General features: G+C 58.1%; 1 protein-coding gene across 2 annotated transcripts in view; it reads left to right on the top strand.

The window, feature by feature from the left end:
- Positions 1-21,025, top strand: part of FLNA (filamin A) — a 22,614-nt gene extending 1,589 nt beyond the window's left edge. The window contains exons 2-47 of one of the 2 annotated variants that reach the window (XM_036271725.1): positions 1,841-2,089; positions 2,200-2,297; positions 2,418-2,565; positions 3,073-3,191; positions 3,285-3,362; positions 3,454-3,616; positions 3,699-3,899; positions 4,438-4,575; positions 4,662-4,785; positions 4,891-5,027; positions 5,142-5,335; positions 5,509-5,622; positions 5,706-5,849; positions 6,858-6,981; positions 7,064-7,224; positions 7,310-7,400; positions 7,487-7,656; positions 7,934-8,051; positions 8,150-8,412; positions 8,632-9,229; positions 9,316-9,489; positions 9,570-9,732; positions 9,808-9,968; positions 10,057-10,227; positions 10,637-10,760; positions 10,848-11,004; positions 11,604-11,793; positions 11,949-11,972; positions 14,228-14,475; positions 14,580-14,675; positions 14,826-14,928; positions 15,016-15,156; positions 15,264-15,392; positions 15,549-15,722; positions 15,819-15,980; positions 16,075-16,278; positions 16,355-16,507; positions 16,616-16,738; positions 16,845-17,111; positions 17,244-17,381; positions 17,581-17,696; positions 18,230-18,362; positions 19,150-19,326; positions 19,508-19,726; positions 19,812-20,015; positions 20,550-21,025. In XM_036271725.1, the coding sequence (XP_036127618.1) occupies positions 1,841-2,089; positions 2,200-2,297; positions 2,418-2,565; positions 3,073-3,191; positions 3,285-3,362; positions 3,454-3,616; positions 3,699-3,899; positions 4,438-4,575; positions 4,662-4,785; positions 4,891-5,027; positions 5,142-5,335; positions 5,509-5,622; positions 5,706-5,849; positions 6,858-6,981; positions 7,064-7,224; positions 7,310-7,400; positions 7,487-7,656; positions 7,934-8,051; positions 8,150-8,412; positions 8,632-9,229; positions 9,316-9,489; positions 9,570-9,732; positions 9,808-9,968; positions 10,057-10,227; positions 10,637-10,760; positions 10,848-11,004; positions 11,604-11,793; positions 11,949-11,972; positions 14,228-14,475; positions 14,580-14,675; positions 14,826-14,928; positions 15,016-15,156; positions 15,264-15,392; positions 15,549-15,722; positions 15,819-15,980; positions 16,075-16,278; positions 16,355-16,507; positions 16,616-16,738; positions 16,845-17,111; positions 17,244-17,381; positions 17,581-17,696; positions 18,230-18,362; positions 19,150-19,326; positions 19,508-19,726; positions 19,812-20,015; positions 20,550-20,737 (7,571 nt within the window). In that variant the 3' untranslated portion in view covers positions 20,738-21,025. The remainder of the gene's footprint in view (positions 1-1,840; positions 2,090-2,199; positions 2,298-2,417; positions 2,566-3,072; positions 3,192-3,284; positions 3,363-3,453; positions 3,617-3,698; positions 3,900-4,437; positions 4,576-4,661; positions 4,786-4,890; positions 5,028-5,141; positions 5,336-5,508; positions 5,623-5,705; positions 5,850-6,857; positions 6,982-7,063; positions 7,225-7,309; positions 7,401-7,486; positions 7,657-7,933; positions 8,052-8,149; positions 8,413-8,631; positions 9,230-9,315; positions 9,490-9,569; positions 9,733-9,807; positions 9,969-10,056; positions 10,228-10,636; positions 10,761-10,847; positions 11,005-11,603; positions 11,794-11,948; positions 11,973-14,227; positions 14,476-14,579; positions 14,676-14,825; positions 14,929-15,015; positions 15,157-15,263; positions 15,393-15,548; positions 15,723-15,818; positions 15,981-16,074; positions 16,279-16,354; positions 16,508-16,615; positions 16,739-16,844; positions 17,112-17,243; positions 17,382-17,580; positions 17,697-18,229; positions 18,363-19,149; positions 19,327-19,507; positions 19,727-19,811; positions 20,016-20,549) is intronic. The other variant, XM_036271726.1, reaches the window with a different exon arrangement.

Below are 21,025 nucleotides of genomic sequence, written 5' to 3'. Positions count from 1 at the left end.
CCTTCTCTTTTGAGCTGGCTGGAGCAGGCCTAGTTCCCAGAGCTTTGCCATATAAGGCAAAAAAATGTTGGAAAGCAGCAGTGATTAGGGGAGGGAGGGGGCAGGCTGGCCTAGGGGCTGGAGAAGGGGGTGGGATGGGGCGGGGCCGTCCAACCAGGCAGTCTCTCAACCCAGCTGGGCCCTTCCCCTTACTCTTTTATAAGTGGAGAGAGGAGGGCCTAGGCCTTCCTCCTATGGACCAGGGGGTGGGCCCAACCCGACCCACCAGGGTTGATGAGCTTGGCCTTTTGTGTCCCCTTCTGGGTCAAAGCAGGCCTCAGGCCTCCTCAGGACTCGGGATGGGGGCCTGGTGGAAACCCTGGCTGGTCCTGTGTGTTTGGTCTTCTTTGAAGTTTCTAGTCACCCCTAACCTGAAGCCCCCCTCCACCTTCCCACCATTTGGGAACAGTGCAAGTCAGTGATGCGGGACCCTGACCAACCTCAATCTGGAACAGAGGCTACTCTACTTTGAGTGGCTCAGCTGGTCCTCAGCTGCTACCTACTGGATTCAGAGGCCGTTCACTATTGATTGCCCTTTTGGTGGCATCCATTCCCTTCTCCCACCCTCAAGTTGACTCACTAGACAAGTATATTCTCTTGATTGGGGGTTGGGGGTAGGTTGGAGACAGCAGGGATTTCAAAGATGAGCTCTTAGAAAGCTTGACCTTTCTCTGAGCCCCACTCCCAGGCCCCCACCTCTTGAGGCTACGACCCAGAAGGGCCTTGGGTGGGTCCCAAAGCCCAGAGGGGTTCCCATGGTGACAGGGTGCAGGGTACCCGCCCTAACCACTTCCCTTGTGGTTAGCTTGGTGGCCGCCCGCCCACAGCCCAGCAGCCCGTTAGGTGGCAAGGAGGGCAGGCAGCAGCCGTTGGGCTCTGCTGAGGCAGCGGGACTTGAGGACCCCACCCATGGCCTCTGCCACCCCAGTTCTCAAGCTGGTCCCTGGGTGTCCAATCCAGCCTCAATGGCTCTGCCCTCCTCCTTGGGTTGGGAGAGGGGGGCACCCGGAATGTGTCCTGCCCTTCATCGTGCCGAGCCCCAGTGAGTCAGGGCCAACTGGTGGTTCCATTGGGCTCCTAACCCCTCCCTTGTATCAGGATTGCTGCCTGACTCCCAGCTTGGTTTTGCGGGGGGTGGGAAGAGACTAAGGAAGTGGGGAAAATGGAACTTGCACCCTCCACCCAAAGGGTCCTTGCCCAACACCTCCACTTCCCTTGCCTCATGCCATCCACCCTGGCGCAGCAGTTGTATTTCCCAACCACCCCACCCACTAGCCTTCCTCTTCTTCAGCCCCAGCTCCTCCTCCCCTGCCATCACCAGGTCAGGGGCCCTGGCATTCAGGCCCACTAGTGGTGGGCTGTTCCTACTGCCTATTCCCTAGAAACTCCTGGAGATGGGTATTGGGCCCCTACTTGGATTGCTGCAAAGCACTCATCCTGCTCATTCCAGAGCTTTCCCCCTTTGCCCTGTCTGCAGCCTGAGGCTGTTGTCAGTCCTTCCTCTGGTTCCCCGAGAGCTTCCAGCAAAAACCCTCATTGCACTGTATTGTTACCTTATGTCTATAGGTAGGTGTCTTGTCTCCCCCAGAAGTCTCCTTTACCTCTGAAAATACCTATAACCCCCACAGGGGGCCTCTCCTTCCCTTAGGTTCCCTGTGCTGCCACACCCCACTGCCTGGGAGCCACCTGATACCTTGTGTGTGTACCCCCCCCCCAAGCCTGTGCATGCACGTGTGTATGTGCACATGGACCGTCAGGTCGGCCCCCTGCTGCCCAATACTGCCACACTTTTTCATCACAGACAGCAAGGCCATCGTGGATGGGAACCTGAAGCTGATCTTGGGCCTCATCTGGACCCTGATTCTGCACTACTCCATCTCCATGCCCATGTGGGATGAAGAGGAGGATGAAGAAGCCAAGAAGCAAACACCTAAGCAGAGGCTCCTGGGCTGGATCCAGAACAAGCTGCCACAGCTGCCCATCACCAACTTTAGTCGGGACTGGCAGAGTGGCAGAGCCCTAGGCGCCCTTGTTGATAGCTGTGCCCCAGGTGAGGAGTGTGGGAGTAGAGGGCGAGAGGCTGGGGTTATGAATATGACAGTGGATACGGCCTATAAGGGAGTCCAGTGGACTCCAGACTCAGCCTTCCTTGTACCACAGGCCTGTGTCCTGATTGGGACTCCTGGGATGCCAGCAAACCTGTGAACAATGCGCGGGAAGCCATGCAGCAGGCTGATGACTGGCTGGGCATCCCTCAGGTACAACTCTGCCTGGATATCCAGGGCTGTCCAGTACTACAGTCCCAGTTGGGGGAGGTGTCTTATTGTAGGAAACTGAGGCCTGGAGGCCAAATGGCTCTTGTCTTTTGACTGTGACAGGTGATCACCCCCGAAGAGATCGTGGACCCCAATGTGGATGAGCACTCCGTCATGACCTACCTATCCCAGTTCCCCAAGGCCAAGCTGAAGCCAGGGGCTCCCCTGAGGCCCAAACTGAACCCAAAGAAAGCCCGAGCATATGGGCCAGGTGAGGGAGATGGGCCTGTTCACTGACCTCCCTGTGGGACAGTGTCCTTTCTGAATTTGGAGGTCCCTGGGAGTCTTTAGGCACATGGCAGCTAGGTTATCACAGACAGGAGTGGGTCAAAGCTGGTCAAAACTAGCCACTTGTAACTAGCCATCAGCCCAAGGTGGAACATGTTCAGGGAGAAAGGATCCACCCACTTTACTGTAAATGGAGACAAAACCCGGCTAGGGTATCATGCAGGAGCAAGGGCCCAGGCAGACCTAAGTGAGTGGTCCAGGAAACAGGCCCAAACCTGTCTCTCAGCAAAAGTACAGCTGAGGCCCAAGGCCAGGTTCCGTGCACTGGAGTTCACGCTGAACTGACTCACCCAGTTCTGAGCATTTCACAGCCACAGCAGGGAGGGGTGCTGAGCCTGTGGAAGGAGATGCTACTGAAGGGTGACAGGGTGGAAGGGTAAGGCAATGGCCCTAACAGCTAGCCCATGCCTTTCTCATTCTCCCTTGGCAGGCATTGAGCCCACAGGCAATATGGTGAAGAAGCGAGCAGAGTTTACTGTGGAGACCAGAAGTGCTGGCCAGGGAGAGGTGCTGGTATATGTGGAGGACCCAGCGGGACACCAGGAGGAGGTAAGGCTACCTGCAGGCAGGGCAAGGCACTGCAGTGTCTCCATTTGAAGGGGCTGCTCTTGGCAAAGGCTCATGGGCTCCTTCTTACCACAGGCAAAAGTGACTGCTAATAATGACAAGAACCGTACCTTCTCTGTCTGGTATGTCCCCGAGGTGACGGGGACTCACAAGGTGAGCCCTCAGCCTGTGGGGAGGCTGGTGGCAGGGACAGTGCCTGCAGGGCCCCAACCCCACTCTCACAGCCTGCCCCTCCTGGAAACAGGTCACTGTGCTTTTTGCTGGCCAGCATATCGCCAAGAGCCCCTTTGAGGTGTATGTGGACAAGTCCCAGGGTGACGCCAGCAAAGTGACTGCCCAGGGCCCTGGCCTGGAGCCCAGCGGCAACATCGCCAACAAAACCACCTACTTTGAGATCTTTACAGCAGGTCAGGGGAGGCTGCTGAGGCAGGCAGGTCTGGTGGGGGAGAGTTACTAGGGCCTGGGAGCTAACCTGGTGCTTTGTGGCAGGAGCTGGCTCAGGTGAGGTAGAGGTCATGATCCAGGACCCTGCAGGACAGAAGGGCACTGTGGAGCCTCAGCTGGAGGCCAGGGGTGACAGCACATATCGCTGCAGCTACCAGCCCACCATGGAGGGTGTCCACACAGTACACGTTACCTTTGCTGGTGTGCCCATCCCTCGAAGCCCCTACACTGTTACTGTTGGCCAAGGTAGGCTGGTCCCGGCCACCATCCCTGCCCCCCCCCCCCTTCCTGGGGCATCCCATGGGAGGGTCAGTTAGAGGATCCCACTCCAGCCCTCCCCACCTTGGTACCCTGGGTCTCTGCTTCCACTGTCTGAGTAAGCTCTCTTTCCTCCCCTGCTGGGGCCCTTCTTCCTGCTCCTTTCGCCCTCTCCATCTCTCTTTCACGCTTTCACCTTCGGAAGAACTTGCTCCAGCTGTCTAGAAACCTGCTGCTCTCTGCTCTGCCCACAGGGTCAACGGTACTTGGATCTGTCTTCCTTTGGGAGAGGAGGGCTGGGCGGGGTGGGAGACTGGTGTGGAGCAGGTGGGAGGAGGCCCACCACATCCTGGTCTGGCCTCAGGTCTTGGGGTCACAGTCCCTTTCATTTCTTGCATGTCCCTCACTACCTCCTGGGGCCAAGTTCTGAGGGCCCCACCCCCATCCTGATAGCCCAGTCCTGTGGGAAGCAAGGGAGGGGTCACCCTGTGCCAGCCCAGTGGCTTAGTGGGCCCTCTGCACACAGCATGTAACCCGGGTGCCTGCCGTGCTGTTGGCCGAGGTCTCCAGCCCAAGGGCGTGCGGGTGAAGGAGACTGCTGACTTCAAGGTGTACACGAAGGGTGCAGGCAGTGGGGAGCTGAAGGTCATTGTGAAGGGTCCAAGTAAGTTGGCCTGCAGCTGAGGTGGGCAATGGTAGCCCCAGGGCTGCTGCTGGACAGGCCTGAGGCCCTCCTTTGTCTCTTGGCAGAGGGTGAGGAGCGTGTGAAACAGAAGGACCTGGGGGATGGTGTTTATGGCTTCGAGTATTACCCCATGGTCCCTGGCACATACACTGTCACAATCACGTGGGGCGGCCAGAACATCGGGCGAAGGTGAGGCCCCAACAGTGCTGAGAACCAGTGTGTTGCAACCCCCCCCCCCAACTCTGCTCAGGGCAGTGTGCCTCAGCACCCTCCTGTATGGCTCTTTCTCTACAGTCCCTTTGAGGTGAAGGTGGGCACCGAGTGCGGCAATCAGAAGGTGCGGGCCTGGGGTCCCGGGCTGGAGGGTGGTGTCGTTGGCAAGTCAGCAGACTTTGTGGTGGAGGCCATTGGGGATGACGTAGGCACCCTTGGTAAGTTGGAGACTACAGTGTAGACACCTGGGAGCAGAGGGTAGCCAGCTCCACCCCCACCCCCGGACCGCTGCCAGGCTACAGGGCACTGATAGAGTTGGTGGCTATTGTCAGGCTTCTCCGTGGAAGGCCCATCACAGGCCAAGATTGAATGTGATGATAAGGGCGATGGTTCCTGTGATGTGCGCTACTGGCCCCAGGAGGCTGGCGAGTATGCTGTGCACGTGCTGTGCAACAGTGAGGATATCCGCCTCAGCCCCTTCATGGCTGACATCCGGGAGGCACCGCAGGATTTCCACCCAGACAGGGTAATGGACATATGCAGCTGGCCTGGGTATTGGCCCCCTTTTTCTTCTGCTTGGGGGCTGGGCTGAGTGGTGTTCCAGGCCCTGGGCTGATATCCCCAGCAGTGTTTTCTTGCTACCCTGTCTCCTTGGTGGCCTGCATTTGGTCACCTGAGATTTGGGTGGCCTCCTATTAGGTGAAGGCACGTGGCCCTGGATTGGAGAAGACAGGTGTGGCTGTCAACAAGCCAGCAGAGTTCACAGTGGATGCTAAGCATGGCGGGAAGGCCCCTCTCCGGGTTCAAGTGCAGGTGGGATACCCACCCATGGTGCATAGTTGGGGTGGACAGATATCCAGATCTGGGCACTGACCAGTTGGCCACCTACTTTCCAGGACAACGAGGGCTGCCCTGTGGAGGCATCAGTCAAGGACAATGGCAACGGCACTTACAGCTGCTCCTATGTGCCCAGGAAGCCTGTGAAGCACACAGCCATGGTGTCCTGGGGAGGTGTCAGCATCCCTAACAGCCCCTTTCGGGTAAGCCAGCCTTCCACAGGCCTTGAACAATCCTTTAGTACATCTTCCTGGGGTGCTTGTTCTGTTTTATCTAGCTCTATTGGGTAAAACGTGAATCCCATGTAGCTCAGTCATTCCAAGTCTGTAACTCAGTAGTTTTGAGTCCATTCAGAGTTGTGCAGTAGTCACTACAATGAAAGGTTAGGTCGTTTTCATCATCCCAAACAGAAACTCCTCTATCCCCGAAATCCCCCTGCGCCAGCCCTAAGCAAGCACTGTGGGCTTGCCTGTTCTAAACATTTGCGTCCGGCCAGTGTGGCTCAGTGGTTGAGCGTCTCCCCATGCACCAAGAGGTCACTGATTCGATTCCTGGTCAGGGCACATGCCCAGATTGTGGGCCCGATCCACAGTGAGGGGCATGCAGGAGGCGGCCAGTCGATATTCTCTCTCATCAATGTTTCTATCTCTCTCTCCCTCTAACTTCCTCTCTCTCTAAAATCAATTAAGAAAAAAAGAATTAAAATATAATTAAAAAGCCAGTTTTTAAAAAGATAAATAAATAAACATTTGCTAGAGATGGAATCATGCAGTGTCTGGCCTCTTGTATCTGCTGCTTTTACTCAACATAATGTTTTCATTATGGTTCTTCCACATGGTAGCATGAATTGGTACTTCCTGCCTTTTTATGGTTGAATGATAGTCCATTGTATGAATTAGACCACACTTTTTTTCATTGGGTTATTTGTTGATGGACCTTTGGTATATTTTAACCTTTTGGCTGTTGTGAGTAGTGTCACTATTAACATTTGGGTACAAGTGTGCAGGCAGATGATCTTATTTCTCTGGCTAGATAGATACCTAAGAGTAGAATTGCAGCATTATACAGTCACTTTATGGTTAATCGTTTGAGGAACCGCCATACCACTTCCCAAGGTGGTTGGACCATTTTGCATATCAGCCGGCAGTGGGTAAAGGATCTCTTGCCTCTCCAGGCTGGTCATGCCCTTGCACTTACCCACTCCTGTGCAGGTGAACGTGGGAGCTGGCAGCCACCCAAACAAGGTCAAGGTGTATGGTCCAGGAGTGGCCAAGACAGGGCTCAAGGCTCATGAGCCCACCTACTTCACTGTGGACTGCACAGAGGCTGGCCAGGGTAAGGCCCTGACTCAGGTGGGTAGATGAGTGGGTGAGGCATCCCCATGAGGTCCCAGCCTCCACTCCCTCCCCTGCTGCAGGTGATGTCAGCATTGGCATCAAGTGTGCTCCTGGTGTGGTGGGCCCAGCTGAGGCTGACATTGACTTTGACATCATTCGCAATGACAATGACACCTTCACAGTCAAGTACACACCCCGTGGGGCTGGCAGCTACACCATCATGGTCCTCTTTGCTGACCAGGTAGGTGTTGCTCCTTCTTGCCCCTAACACTGCTGGCTGCTGGGGTGCTGCTCTCCTCTTAGTCCTCTCCTTCCACTCATTTCAGGCCACACCTACCAGCCCCATCCGAGTCAAGGTGGAGCCCTCCCATGATGCCAGCAAGGTGAAGGCCGAGGGCCCTGGTCTCAGCCGCACAGGTGAGGATGACCACCCTCTGGAGAGGTCGAGGACCTCAAGGGGGATTGGGGCAAAATGCCCCTACATGGTTGCCCTATCTCCTCAGGTGTTGAGCTTGGCAAACCCACTCACTTCACGGTCAATGCCAAAGCCGCTGGCAAAGGCAAACTGGATGTCCAGTTCTCGGGACTGGCCAAGGGGGATGCTGTGCGTGATGTGGACATCATCGACCACCATGATAATAACTACACGGTCAAGTACACTCCTGTACAGCAGGTAACTGCTCTAACCCCCCCATAGCTGCACCCCTTCACTACACCTACCAAGCCAAGCCTGTGGGCCTCCGTGGGCTGGTGGGGCTGGGTGGGCTGCTCCAGGAGGCTCCCTGCCCCCTCTCATTTCCCACTTGGGAGACAGTGGGCATGGAAGGTCAGGGGTGGAAGAGGAAAGTCAGTGTCTCTCTGACCAGCCCCTGCATGCCCAAGTGGGGAAGCTACAGGCCAGAGAGATCAGGGTCATGACCTATGACTCTGCCTTTCTGCATCCCTCCCAGGGCCCAGTGGGTGTCAGTGTCACCTATGGAGGGGATCCTATCCCTAAGAGCCCCTTCTCAGTGGGAGTGTCTCCAAGCTTGGACCTCAGCAAGATCAAGGTGTCTGGCCTGGGAGAGAGTAAGTAGTTGGGACCTTTGTCATGGTTACTGAGGATACCCCAGGGGCTGTCTGGGCTAAGCATCACAGTTCTTTTGCTTCTTTTGTAATCTTAACAGAGGTGGATGTTGGCAAAGACCAGGAGTTCACAGTCAAGTCAAAGGGTGCTGGTGGCCAAGGCAAAGTGGCATCCAAGATCGTTGGCCCCTCAGGCACATCAGTGCCCTGCAAGGTGGAGCCAGGCCTAGGGGCTGACAACAGTGTCGTGCGCTTTGTGCCCCGTGAGGAGGGGTCCTATGAAGTTGAGGTGACCTACGATGGTGTGCCTGTGCCTGGCAGCCCCTTTCCTCTAGAAGCAGTGGCCCCCACAAAGCCTAGTAAGGTAATTGAGGTATGAGGGCCACTCCTTCTTTTCCAGACATGCCCTCAACCTATATCATTTTTGTCCTTATTACTGATGGCCCTGCTCTGGCCTGTTTATGCCCCTGTCCTGTGGACAAGGGAAGCCAGAACAAGAGGAGGTAGATGGAAGTGGGGGTCTGGGGTTGAGGGTCAGGGAGGTGGTGTGGTTTTAGCTTCTGACCTGCTCCTCTTTCTTCAGGTGAAGGCATTTGGGCCAGGGCTGCAGGGGGGCAGTGCAGGCTCCCCTGCCCGCTTCACCATTGACACCAAGGGTGCCGGCACCGGCGGCTTGGGTCTGACAGTGGAGGGCCCCTGCGAGGCCCAGCTGGAGTGCCTGGACAATGGGGACGGCACATGCTCTGTGTCCTATGTGCCCACCGAGCCCGGGGACTACAACATTAACATCCTCTTCGCTGACACCCACATCCCTGGCTCCCCATTCAAGGCCCACGTGGTTCCCTGTTTTGATGCATCCAAGGTCAAGTGCTCAGGCCCGGGGCTGGAGCGGGCTACCGCCGGTGAGGCGGGCCAGTTCCATGTGGACTGCTCGAGCGCGGGCAGTGCAGAGCTAACCATCGAGATCCGCTCTGAGGCGGGGCTGCCAGCCGAGGTGCACATACAGGACCATGGTGACGGCACACATACCATCACCTACATCCCCCTTTGCCCTGGGTCCTACACCGTCACCATCAAATATGGTGGCCAGCCTGTGCCCAACTTCCCCAGCAAGCTGCAGGTGGAGCCTGCAGTAGATACCTCGGGTGTCCAATGCTATGGGCCTGGGATCGAGGGCCAAGGTGAGAGGTCTCACTGTGAGACAAGGGGGTTGGGAGCAACCAGAGCCCCTGGAGCCCCATGCCTCTTCCTCATTGCCCCCCTGCAGGTGTCTTCCGAGAGGCCACCACTGAGTTCAGTGTGGATGCCCGGGCTCTGACGAAAACTGGAGGGCCACATGTCAAGGCTCGTGTGGCCAATCCCTCAGGCAACCTGACTGAGACCTATGTGCAGGACTGTGGTGACGGCATATACAAAGTGGAATACACGCCTTATGAGGAGGGTATGTGCTGGGCTCCCAAGGGATATGGACATGGGTAGGGTAGCCTGGGCTCTTTCTTAACCTGGTGTGCCATTCTCCAGGACTCCACTCGGTGGACGTGACCTATGACGGCAGCCCTGTGCCCAGCAGCCCCTTCCAGGTGCCTGTGACCGAGGGCTGCGACCCCTCCCGAGTACGCGTCCATGGGCCAGGCATCCAAAGTGGCACCACCAACAAGCCCAATAAGTTCACTGTGGAAACGAGGTAAGGAAGCACCCAGGAGGCAAGGACTGCAATAGGCCTCGACCCCAGGACTAACTGGCTGTCTGTTTGGACCAGGGGAGCTGGCACAGGGGGCCTAGGCCTGGCTGTAGAAGGTCCCTCCGAGGCTAAGATGTCCTGCATGGATAACAAGGATGGCAGTTGCTCAGTCGAGTACATCCCTTATGAGGCTGGCACCTACAGCCTTAACGTCACCTACGGCGGTCACCAAGTGCCAGGTGAGGAGGCAGGTCAGCTAGGGCCAGGCTGGAAACGCTTGCCCTCCACTCTGTCTCACACAAAATGTGTCCCTCTGCCCCCACCTAGGCAGTCCTTTCAAGGTCCCTGTGCATGATGTGACAGATGCGTCCAAGGTCAAGTGCTCTGGGCCTGGCCTGAGCCCAGGTATGGTCCGTGCCAACCTCCCTCAGTCCTTCCAGGTGGACACGAGCAAGGCCGGTGTGGCCCCGCTACAGGTCAAAGTACAAGGACCCAAAGGTGAGTATCCACATGCTTAGGAGCAGGGGTCAGGAGGGCATGGTCCTCTTTGAGAGGCAGGGGAAGGAGATCAGAAGCCCAGTGCGCAGAGATGCAGAGGCTGGAGCTGGTGTGGAGGTAGTTGATAGAGGAGCCTCAGGTGATGGGACCAGAAGGAGGTAAAATAGACAGGACTTGGTCTCTGAGCAGATGTGGCAGGAGGGAGAGAGGGCCAGGGTCCAAGATGGTACCCAGATTAGTTTCCGGTGTCACAAGGGCTCAGGGCCATTCCTGGGATGGGCAGATGAGGGCAGAGTGAGGTGTAGGCCTGGAATGGGAGCTAGGTGCATGCTGATCCTCTGCCATCCAGTGTAGTGGGGCTGAAGGCTCAGGAGACTGGCTGAGGCTCTGTCTTTGGGACTGGGGCCAGGCCTGGTGGAGCCAGTGGAAGTGGTAGACAATGCTGATGGTACCCAGACTGTCAACTACGTGCCCAGCCGTGAGGGGCCCTACAGCATCTCCGTGTTATATGGAGAAGAGGAAGTGCCCCGAAGGTAAGAGGAAGCTCACTGCTGGGGTGGGGTGGCAGGCTGGGCATCTAGAGCCTTCCTAACCACTCAACATCCTGGCCCAACAAACAGCCCTTTCAAGGTCAAGGTGCTGCCTACACACGATGCCAGCAAGGTGAAGGCCAGTGGCCCTGGGCTCAACACCACTGGTGTGCCTGCCAGCCTGCCTGTGGAGTTCACCATTGATGCAAAAGACGCAGGGGAAGGCCTGTTGGCTGTCCAGATCACGGTGAGCTGGCTGCCTGGGCAGCTTCCTGGCCCTGCTGGACTGCCATTCCAGGCACGGGGAAGGCAAGGGAAAGGAGGAGCCCAGGCTGGAGCCATGTGCAGCATAGGGCATTGCAGCTGGGGCAGTTCAGGTCTCCCTTGGGAGTCATGCCAACCAGGGCAGGTGTTCTGCTTCTAGGATGATGGTGACAGGCATAGGCTCCCCCCCCTCCCCCAGCTCACTCCCAACTTTGAGCACATTACCAAAGTGCTTAGTTCTTCAATTTGCGCACCTGTAACATTCTCATGGGCCAGGTATTAGGACCTTGAGATCTTCTAGGGTAGTCCTAGTGCTGGGGAAATTCCCTTGCCCTGCTTGTTGTCATGTGGGGGCAGGGAGCATTGGGTATTTTGGGACTCCTCTTCTGGACCTTGCCGATAGGGAAGTAAAGGACAGTGCTGGATGCAGACACCTATTTTGGGCCATGTCGGGTGAGTGACTTAGAGACTATCCCTGAAGCAGCAGCACTTGACACTTGCTCCTTTGAGAGAACCTGAGGTAATCCTGGGCCTGGGTAGGCTTAGGCCAACCACCTCCCTCCCCTGTGCTCTGCCACACAGGACCCTGAGGGCAAACCTAAGAAGACACATATCCAAGACAATCATGACGGCACGTACACGGTGGCCTATGTACCAGATGTGACAGGCCGCTACACCATCCTTATCAAGTATGGCGGTGATGAGATCCCCTTTTCCCCATACCGTGTTCGTGCCGTGCCCACCGGGGATGCCAGCAAGTGCACGGTCACAGGTGAGCCAGCCCGCCATCGGCCACGGCGCTCAGCACGGGGCTTGGGTGTGCCTGTGTGCAAGGGCTCGCTGCTTGGGGCAGCGTGTGGGAGTGGGGGCCGCCCCCTTGAGTGACTCACCTGACCTTTCTCCTTGCTCTCTGCCCTCTCACCTCAGTGTCAATCGGAGGTCACGGGCTAGGTAAGCTGCTTGCCGGGGCCACTCCCAATGCCCCTCCTGCCCAGAGGGCAGCTTCCTTTCCTCTTCCGTGCTGATTCCCAGGACAGTTCCAGCTGCAGCTCTTGGCAGAGACAGAGGGGGGGGCTGGAGGGTTAGGGCCCAGGGAGGCCTCTGGAGCTGAGCATGAGCGCTCCGGCCCTTCCCCTGTCTGGGCCTCTGTTTCCCCATCTGAGAAGTTGGGTTGCAGCTGAGAGCTTTGGGGTGAGGTGCATCCTGAGAGGCACCCTACTGGGGCTCTGAGGTCTGGGGATCTTGGCATCCCAGGAAAGCCCTGGAGGCGGGCAGCAGGCCCTTTCTTCTTGCGTCCTCCTTCCATGTCAAGGGCTTCTTCATGGGCTAAGGGGACAAGGAGTCTCCCCCTACAGGCGAGAGTCCCCAGCCCAGGCCAGATCCACAGACCCTCATCCCCATCTCCCAGGGGCCTCTGCGTCCCGGGCCGGGGGAGGTGCAGCCTGCATGAGCGGGTGGGGCTAGCTGGTAGTGCAGTAGCACCAGTGTCGACTGCTTGGGCGGCCAGCATGGCGGGGCCCAGCCCAGCCTCAGAGCCCCAAAGTGCACTCAGTGGTCTGTCTGCCCTCCCCGCCTCCTTCCCTACCCCTATTCCCCCAGCAGTGACGTTATTCAGGGGGTCCCCACCCAGGCATGGAGGCTCTGAAGGCTGCAGGCCTGGAGCTTGGGCAAGGCAGCCAGCGTGAGAGTTAGGGTGGCTAGGGTTCTGCAGCAGGGGCTCACCTGCCGAATAGAGCAGGCCCTGGGATCTGAGATGACAGTCATGTGTGCCTAGGGCAGGGGGACAAGGCTTTGGGGACAAGAGGCAGGGTCAAGCCTTGGTTGAGGGAGTGGTCTCAGTTTATTGGGCCACTGTATGCAGAACAGGGGTAGAGGGCCCAGTTGGGGAGCTGAAGTCACTTTTAGACCAGCCAGAAGGGTGGCTTGGGCCAGGCTTGTGGCAATGGGGCTTGAGGGGGGCACCTAGTTGGGGGGTGTACTTTGAGGATAGAGCAGCCACGACCTGCTGATGGGCTAGGTGGGAAAAGTGGGGATTCGAGGATAACTGAGGTCAGGGTCCAAACCACTAGCTAGATGGTGGGTTCAGCTTCCCAGCTAGGGAGAACAGGTGTTGGATGGGTGTGAGGTGAGGCCTCCCAGGGCAGAGTGGGCAGCAGGTGGCCGGGTCTAGACCTCAGGAGAGCTGCGGAAGGCCAGCATGGAGCCTAGGGCAGCAAGAGCCCTCAGCTGTAGGGGAGCTCAGTGGCAGGCTGGCTGGGGAACCCCTTGAATGTAGCCCTGGAGCAGGTTCTGTACTCCTGGTAGCTTCCCTGGCAGGGGCCAGCTTACCTGCTACTTTGAGGCCTCACAGCCCACAACCCCCGAGCCTCCACGGCTGAGCCCAGGTCATAACGTCACTGTCCCTCCCCTTTCCTCAGGCACTCTGGGGCCCTAGAGGCTGCTCAGCTACTCTGCCCATGCAACCTCAAGGCGGTGGCTGTGGCTTGGGCCTCCTGTCCCCCTTCCCTCTGGTTGCTGTCACTGCCTGTGCACTGTGCTGCTAGGGTGCTAACCCCGCTACCTCCCTGCTTCCCTGCTCCCAGCTCCCTGCCTGCTCCAGGCTGTGCCCAGCCACTCCTCATCACAAGCCTTCGGTTGAGCAAGCATTCTCAGTTGTCAGGAAACTCCAGTTTCCCCTTCAGGCCTGGGGGAGGAGGGGGGCGAGTATCACATTCCCCCACACTGCAGCAGGACTCCGCCTCACCGCGTCTGCACACAGCACTGGGGGCCGGGGCCAGGCCACAGGGGCAAAGGCAGCAGTGGGCCCAACCAGAGCACTGTCATTAGTCAGCATGGTCCACGGCACCAGCTGAGGCTGAGTTGGCAGGGGAGGTGGCAGCAAACGCTTGTGCCCTGACGGCAGCAGCGGCCTCATGGGCCTCCAGGCCCGCCCTTCCTCCCAAACACCTGGATGCCATCCATCAGGCCTTTCCCACATGGGAGCTACCCCCCAAGACAGGACTCCCAGGCTTGAGGTGGCTCAAGGGAACCTTTCCTGCCTTCTGAGAAACTACTCACCGTCCCAGCTTGGGGGGCAGGGGCGGGAGGCCTGGCTGTGCTTGGTGGTGGCAGTGAAAGGCCTGGGCGGGCAGCAGGCGGATAGGAGCAGCCTGGGCGCCAAGCTCATGCACTGGCCCCCCCTTTGGGGACCCACCCTGCCCCACTAGGTGCTGGCATCGGCCCCACCATCCAGATTGGGGAGGAGACAGTGATCACTGTGGACACCAAGGCTGCCGGCAAAGGCAAGGTTACCTGCACTGTGTGCACACCCGATGGTTCCGAGGTGGACGTTGACGTGGTAGAGAATGAGGATGGCACCTTTGACATCTTCTACACAGCCCCCCAGCCGGGCAAATATGTCATCTGTGTGCGCTTTGGCGGCGAGCATGTGCCCAACAGCCCCTTCCAAGTGACGGTCAGAAGGGGCTGGGGGAGAAGGGGTTGGGTGGGACCTTTCCTGTCCTTTGCGGGGTTCCTCTGTGATTTCAGAGTCTCTAGCTCTTCTGTGTTGCTCTGCAGGCTCTGGCTGGGGACCAGCCTACGGCACAGACTCCACTGCGGCCTCAGCAACTGGCTCCACAATATACCTACGCCCAGGGCGGCCAGCAGACCTGGGTATGGCCTGGCCCGCCTCCTCCCAGCTCACCTAGCTCTAGGGACGTTTGGGTATCCTATTGAGGCCCTATTCTGGTACACCAAATCTTCCTGCTTGGAATTCCCTCAGCTCCGATAGCCCCTCACTTGGGCCCTCTGTCTCCACTGCAGGCCCCAGAGAGACCCATGGTGGGTGTTAATGGACTGGATATGACCAGCTTGAGGCCCTTCGACCTTGTTATCCCCTTCACCATCAAGAAGGGTGAGATCACCGGTGAGTGAGAGCAGGAAGAAACTTGGGAGCTGCAGAGGCCAGAGTGTGCCAATGGGCTGCCCTGATCCCAGCCATGTTTCCCTGCAGGGGAGGTGCGGATGCCCTCTGGCAAGGTGGCACAGCCGGTAATCACCGACAACAAGGATGGCACTGTCACAGTGCGTTACGCACCCAGCGAAGCTGGCCTACATGAGATGGATATCCGCTATGACAACATGCACATCCCAGGTGTGCCCTCACAGTATGCCGCCACCACCTCAGAGGCCTGAGGCTGGGGGAAGGACTTGTGGGCAACACAAGGTCCCCATTCCACATGGCCTCTCTTCCTGCTTTAGGAAGCCCTCTGCAATTCTACGTGGATTATGTCAACTGTGGCCATGTCACTGCCTATGGGCCTGGCCTCACCCACGGAGTAGTGAACAAGCCTGCTGTCTTCACAGTCAACACCAAGGATGCAGGAGAGGGTGAGTGGCAGCAGTAGTTTTGACCTTCTTTGTGCTGTGGTAAGCCCTCATCCTGTGGAAAGCTGGACACAGGAGAAACACTTCCGAATGGGGTTCTTCCTCATCTGTGTAGTGTCCCTGCATACAGTTCCCACCCTCACCCACAATTCTCTCCAGGAGGCTTGTCCCTGGCCATCGAGGGCCCCTCCAAAGCAGAAATCAGCTGCACCGACAATCAGGATGGGACGTGTAGCGTCTCCTACCTGCCTGTGCTGCCTGGCGACTACAGTATCCTAGTCAAGTACAATGAGCAGCACATCCCAGGCAGCCCCTTCACCGCCAGGGTCACGGGTAGGTGCCACCAGGAATAGTGACAGAAGAAAGCAGGTGGCAGGGTGGGTACAATCTCTCTCTGGTTCTGGACACTCAGTGACTGTCCCCTGCCAGGTGATGACTCTATGCGCATGTCCCACCTAAAAGTGGGCTCTGCTGCTGACATCCCCATCAATATCGCGGAGACGGACCTCAGCCTGCTGACAGCCACTGTGGTGCCGCCCTCGGGCCGGGAAGAACCCTGTCTGCTGAAGCGGCTGCGCAATGGCCATGTGGGTAAGAGGCTGAGGGGCAGGGTCTTCTTGGAAAGGAGGGAGGTTGGGGTGGGGGGCACACCTTTCCCTGGCTGACAGCCCTGCTCTGTGCCCAGGGATCTCCTTCGTGCCCAAGGAGACAGGGGAGCACCTAGTGCATGTGAAGAAGAGTGGCCAGCACGTGGCCAGCAGCCCCATTCCAGTGATGATCAGCCAGTCGGAGATTGGGGATGCCAGCCGAGTGCGAGTCTCAGGCCAGGGCCTCCATGAAGGCCACACTTTTGAGCCTGCAGAGTTTATCATTGACACCCGTGATGCTGGTAAGAAATGGTTGCCTGTCAGCCAGGGTGAGGCCACTATGCTTGGCTCCCTGGCTCAGGGGTGTTCCTTCTTCAGGCTATGGTGGGCTTAGCTTGTCCATCGAGGGTCCCAGCAAGGTGGACATCAACACAGAGGACCTGGAGGATGGCACGTGCAGGGTCACCTACTGTCCCACAGAGCCTGGAAACTATATCATCAACATTAAGTTTGCTGACCAGCACGTGCCTGGTGAGTGTAGCGCACGTGCACCTTTCCCGTGGCTAGGTGACCCTCTTTGTTGTACCCAGGGCCAGAATGTAACCTGTGTGGGGTGTGGGCTGTGCTTTCCTCCTACAGGCAGCCCCTTCTCCGTGAAGGTGACAGGCGAAGGCCGGGTGAAAGAGAGCATCACACGCAGGCGACGGGCCCCTTCAGTGGCCAATGTTGGCAGTCACTGTGACCTCAGCCTAAAGATCCCCGGTAAGAGCTCTAGGGAGCCAGGGAGGGGTCCTGGGGTGTCTTGGTAGCCCCAAGCTGAAGGGTGGGGCCTGGAGCTCCTGCTCACCAGGCTGTCCCCCACCTACAGAAATTAGCATCCAGGACATGACAGCCCAGGTGACCAGCCCATCGGGCAAGAGCCATGAAGCTGAGATTGTGGAAGGGGAAAACCACACGTACTGCATCCGCTTTGTGCCTGCCGAGATGGGCATGCACACGGTCAGCGTCAAGTACAAGGGCCAGCACGTGCCTGGGAGCCCCTTCCAGTTCACTGTGGGGCCCCTAGGGGAAGGGGGAGCTCACAAAGTCCGTGCTGGGGGTCCTGGCCTAGAGAGGGCTGAAGCTGGAGTGCCAGGTAGGCCTGCTTCCTGCCAGGGTTTTGCTCTGCTGGGCAGGGGGCGGGGGGAGATCAGCCATGCTGATCTTCAGAGGGGGCTGAGGCGCCAGAGGTTGCAGCCCTTCACGAGGATACACTGCTTTCCCACAGCTGAATTCAGCATTTGGACCAGGGAAGCTGGCGCTGGGGGCCTGGCCATTGCTGTCGAGGGCCCCAGCAAGGCTGAGATCTCCTTCGAGGACCGCAAGGATGGCTCCTGTGGTGTGGCCTATGTGGTCCAGGAGCCAGGTACTGAGGGCCTGGCTGGAGTCAGGGGAGGCGATGCCTCAGTGTGGGTGTTGGTCTGGGTCTATGCAGATAGCCCTGTTCGGCTCCCACCCTCTACCTTGACCCAGGGCCTCCAAGCTGTTTGTGGGAGGTGGGAGGCTAGAATGCTAACAAGTGAGGGCCTCTTAGCATGCCAGGACCTGCTTCTCTCCCTGCCCAGGTGACTACGAGGTCTCAGTGAAGTTCAACGAGGAGCACATCCCAGACAGCCCCTTCGTGGTGCCTGTGGCTTCTCCATCTGGCGACGCCCGCCGCCTTACTGTTTCTAGTCTTCAGGTGAGGCACTGAGAGAAACCGCCCACCTGGGGCTCCTGGGCCCGGCCAGACCAGAGCCACTGCACAGAGCAGACCTCGGCCCTGTGTCAAGTGACCTGCCCAGCTCAGCTCAGGGCACCGGGCCTCTGCTCTGGCCGGGTGCAGCCCACGCTTCGGGTTGGCAGGAAGCACCCCTGCCCACCGCGTGGCGTTTTTCTCGTGTCTCAGGTCTAAAGGCTTTGAACAGAAGCCCGTGCCCCTTGAGCACCAGGGCTGAGGTTTAAAGAGGGACAGCCTGCAAGGGCTGAGTGCTGCCCAACGGGTGGGGTCGCCCTCCCTTCATGTTGTCCAGGTGTGTGTGATTGCAGAGTGCATGGGTCTGGGGGTGGGGACGTGTGCCTGTGGCTTGCTGCCCCTCAAGAATCAATGGCTCTCCCTCTTTAAACCTAGTTGGGCGCCAGATGGTAAGTGCAACCCTGTAGGCCTCCTGCTTCTGGGGCCCTGCCCTCCCTCGCCCCAGCCACCCTATCTAACCACGTCTGCTGTGCTTCCAGGAGTCAGGGCTAAAGGTCAACCAGCCAGCCTCTTTTGCAGTCAGCCTGAATGGGGCCAAGGGGGCGATCGATGCCAAGGTGCACAGCCCCTCAGGAGCCCTGGAGGAGTGCTATGTCACAGAGATCGACCAAGGTGAGGCTCTGTCCCTATCCGGCCACCCAGCCATCTGCCCCGGCCCCGCTGGGAGCAGTGGGCCTGCCCAGCTGGCTGGAGACAGGCTGAGAGTACAAAAGGAAAGGTACAAATACTGTAAGCAGCCAAGACAGGGTCCACACACTTGGGCTTCCTCAGCCAGGCAACCCTGCCACTAATCGTGATGCGTGCCCTCGGGAATCTGGCTCAGCAGCCACGATTGCTAGAAAGAAGACCGCCTTCAGCAGGCAGTGTGATGCAGTCTCCTGAAGGACAGACCTCAAGTCCAGCCGGGGGGCTGCCTGGCCCTTTAGCCAAGGCATGGCACTTACCGACAGGCCTGGGGCAACCCAGGGCGGGGAGAGGGGAGAGGGTGACAGTTGCTGCTGGGCAAAGTGTCACTAGTTTCACAGCCAAGTCCTACCCTTCCCAGCTGTGGGACCTCGAGCAAGATCCTACCTGCCTCTGAGACCCAGTTAACGTGCAGGGAGTATGGCATTCATGGTAACCTTTCTAAAGAGGCAGTGAGGTGTGTGTTTTGCTTGTAAAAGATTTCACTCCAAATGAACCCTGATAGGCTGCTTGGGCACCTAAAGCTTCACCCCTCAGGTTTTAGGAGGTCTGCTGTGGGGTGTGGGTGCCCAGCATGGTCCATGGGAGAAACTGAATGAGCTGCATGGACCTGCTGGACTCATGCTGGTGGGCAAGGGAAGCTCCTCACAGATTCCATTTGTTCGGGTTTTGGAGGAGGGACCCCAGGTCCACAGCATGCCCCTCTGTTCCTCAGATAAGTATGCTGTGCGTTTTATCCCACGGGAGAATGGCATCTACCTGATTGATGTCAAGTTCAATGGCACCCACATCCCTGGAAGTCCCTTCAAGATCCGAGTTGGGGAGCCTGGGCATGGAGGGGACCCAGGCCTGGTGTCTGCCTATGGAGCTGGCTTGGAAGGTGGTGTCACAGGTAGGTCAGTGGGTGTAGCTTCTGGTATGTGGACACAGCTGCTAGGGACCCTCCTCTAAGATCTCGGTGACAACAGGAGGCACACAGGAATGACAAAGCCATTATGCTGTTGGGTGGGGAGTGGGGCGCAGGAGTGGGGAAATGGGCCAGACCAGCTCTGCCTGACCTCCCATGCCCCCAGGAAGCCCAGCTGAGTTTATCGTGAACACAAGCAATGCAGGAGCTGGTGCCCTGTCGGTAACCATCGATGGGCCCTCCAAGGTGAAGATGGATTGCCAGGAGTGCCCTGAGGGCTACCGTGTCACCTACACCCCTATGGTACCTGGCAGCTACCTCATCTCCATCAAATACGGTGGCCCCTATCACATTGGGGGCAGCCCCTTCAAGGCCAAAGTCACAGGTGAGCCTTTGCACCAGACTACTGGCGGCCAACTCAATGTGTGGCACTCCAGCTACCTCTTAGCCCCACCTGCTCTGCCCCGCAGGTCCCCGTCTTGTCAGCAACCACAGCCTCCATGAGACATCATCAGTATTTGTGGACTCCCTGACCAAGACTGCCAGTGTCCCCCAGCATGGCACCCCAGGCCCAGGTCCCACTGATGCCAGCAAGGTGCTGGCCAAGGGCCTGGGGCTCAGCAAGGCCTATGTGGGCCAGAAGAGCAGCTTCACGGTGGACTGCAGCAAAGCAGGTGGGTTCCTGGAACACAGGAAGGGGGGTTGAGAGGGTGGGAATGCCTTTGAGGGTGAGGCTGTCACTTCTAGAGCCACTTCCCATCTGGGCCTCCGTTCCCTCTCCCTTACCCCTCAGGCAAGTACCTTGAAGGAGGAGAATTTGTCTATGCTGGGGGTAGGGCAGCAAGGGTGTTGGCAGCTCTTTAGAAAGGGCTGTCACCCTGCCCTGTTGGGGTAGTTCCGTTGGGTAGAGCATTGTCCCAATACGCCAAGGGTGCAGGTTTGATCCCTGGCCAGGGCACATACAAGAAGCAACCAATGAGTGCATAAATAAGTGGAACAACAAATCAGTGTTTCTCTCTTTTTCTTCTCCCTTTCTCTCTCTCTAAAATCAATGAAATAAAAATTTTTTTTAATGTCTATCACTCTGGAACAGGTAAGGGGGGCAGGGGAGGATACCAGGACAGGAGGAGGGGTGTTAGTGTAGTTACAACTAACAATAGGAGACTTGGAGCCTTGGACTGAGGCCCCTTCCCCTCTTTCCCCACCAGGCAACAACATGCTGCTAGTGGGGGTACATGGCCCCCGGACGCCCTGTGAAGAGATCCTGGTGAAACACGTGGGCAGCCGGCTCTACAGTGTCTCCTACCTGCTCAAGGACAAGGGGGAGTACACACTGGTTGTCAAGTGGGGTGATGAACACATCCCAGGCAGCCCCTACCGTGTCCTGGTGCCCTGAGCTCCGTGCCTGTGCCAGTGGCAACTCCCAGGACCAGAAGTGCCCCCACGCCCACTCCCCTCTCCCAAGCAGCCCCCCCCACCTCTCCTCAGCCCTGGAGCCCTGGCCAGCCCTGGCCGCCCTATCACTGCAGCCACCCTGCCCTGCGCTCACCTGCCTCTGCTTGGGCAAAGGAGAGAGGCCAGCAGAGGGAGCCATTGGTGGCTCACCTGTCTTCTTTGGTTCTGGGAGGGGTGATGGGTGGGGGCCTGTGCACGACCACCTGCTAGTTCTCTTCCCTAGCCAAGA

The sequence above is a fragment of the Molossus molossus genome, unplaced genomic scaffold, assembly GCF_014108415.1.
Source record: "Molossus molossus isolate mMolMol1 unplaced genomic scaffold, mMolMol1.p scaffold_m16_p_2, whole genome shotgun sequence".
Classification (NCBI taxonomy): domain Eukaryota; kingdom Metazoa; phylum Chordata; class Mammalia; order Chiroptera; family Molossidae; genus Molossus; species Molossus molossus.
Note: the sequence above shows the minus strand (reverse complement) of the source record. Positions and strands in the feature narration are given on the sequence as shown.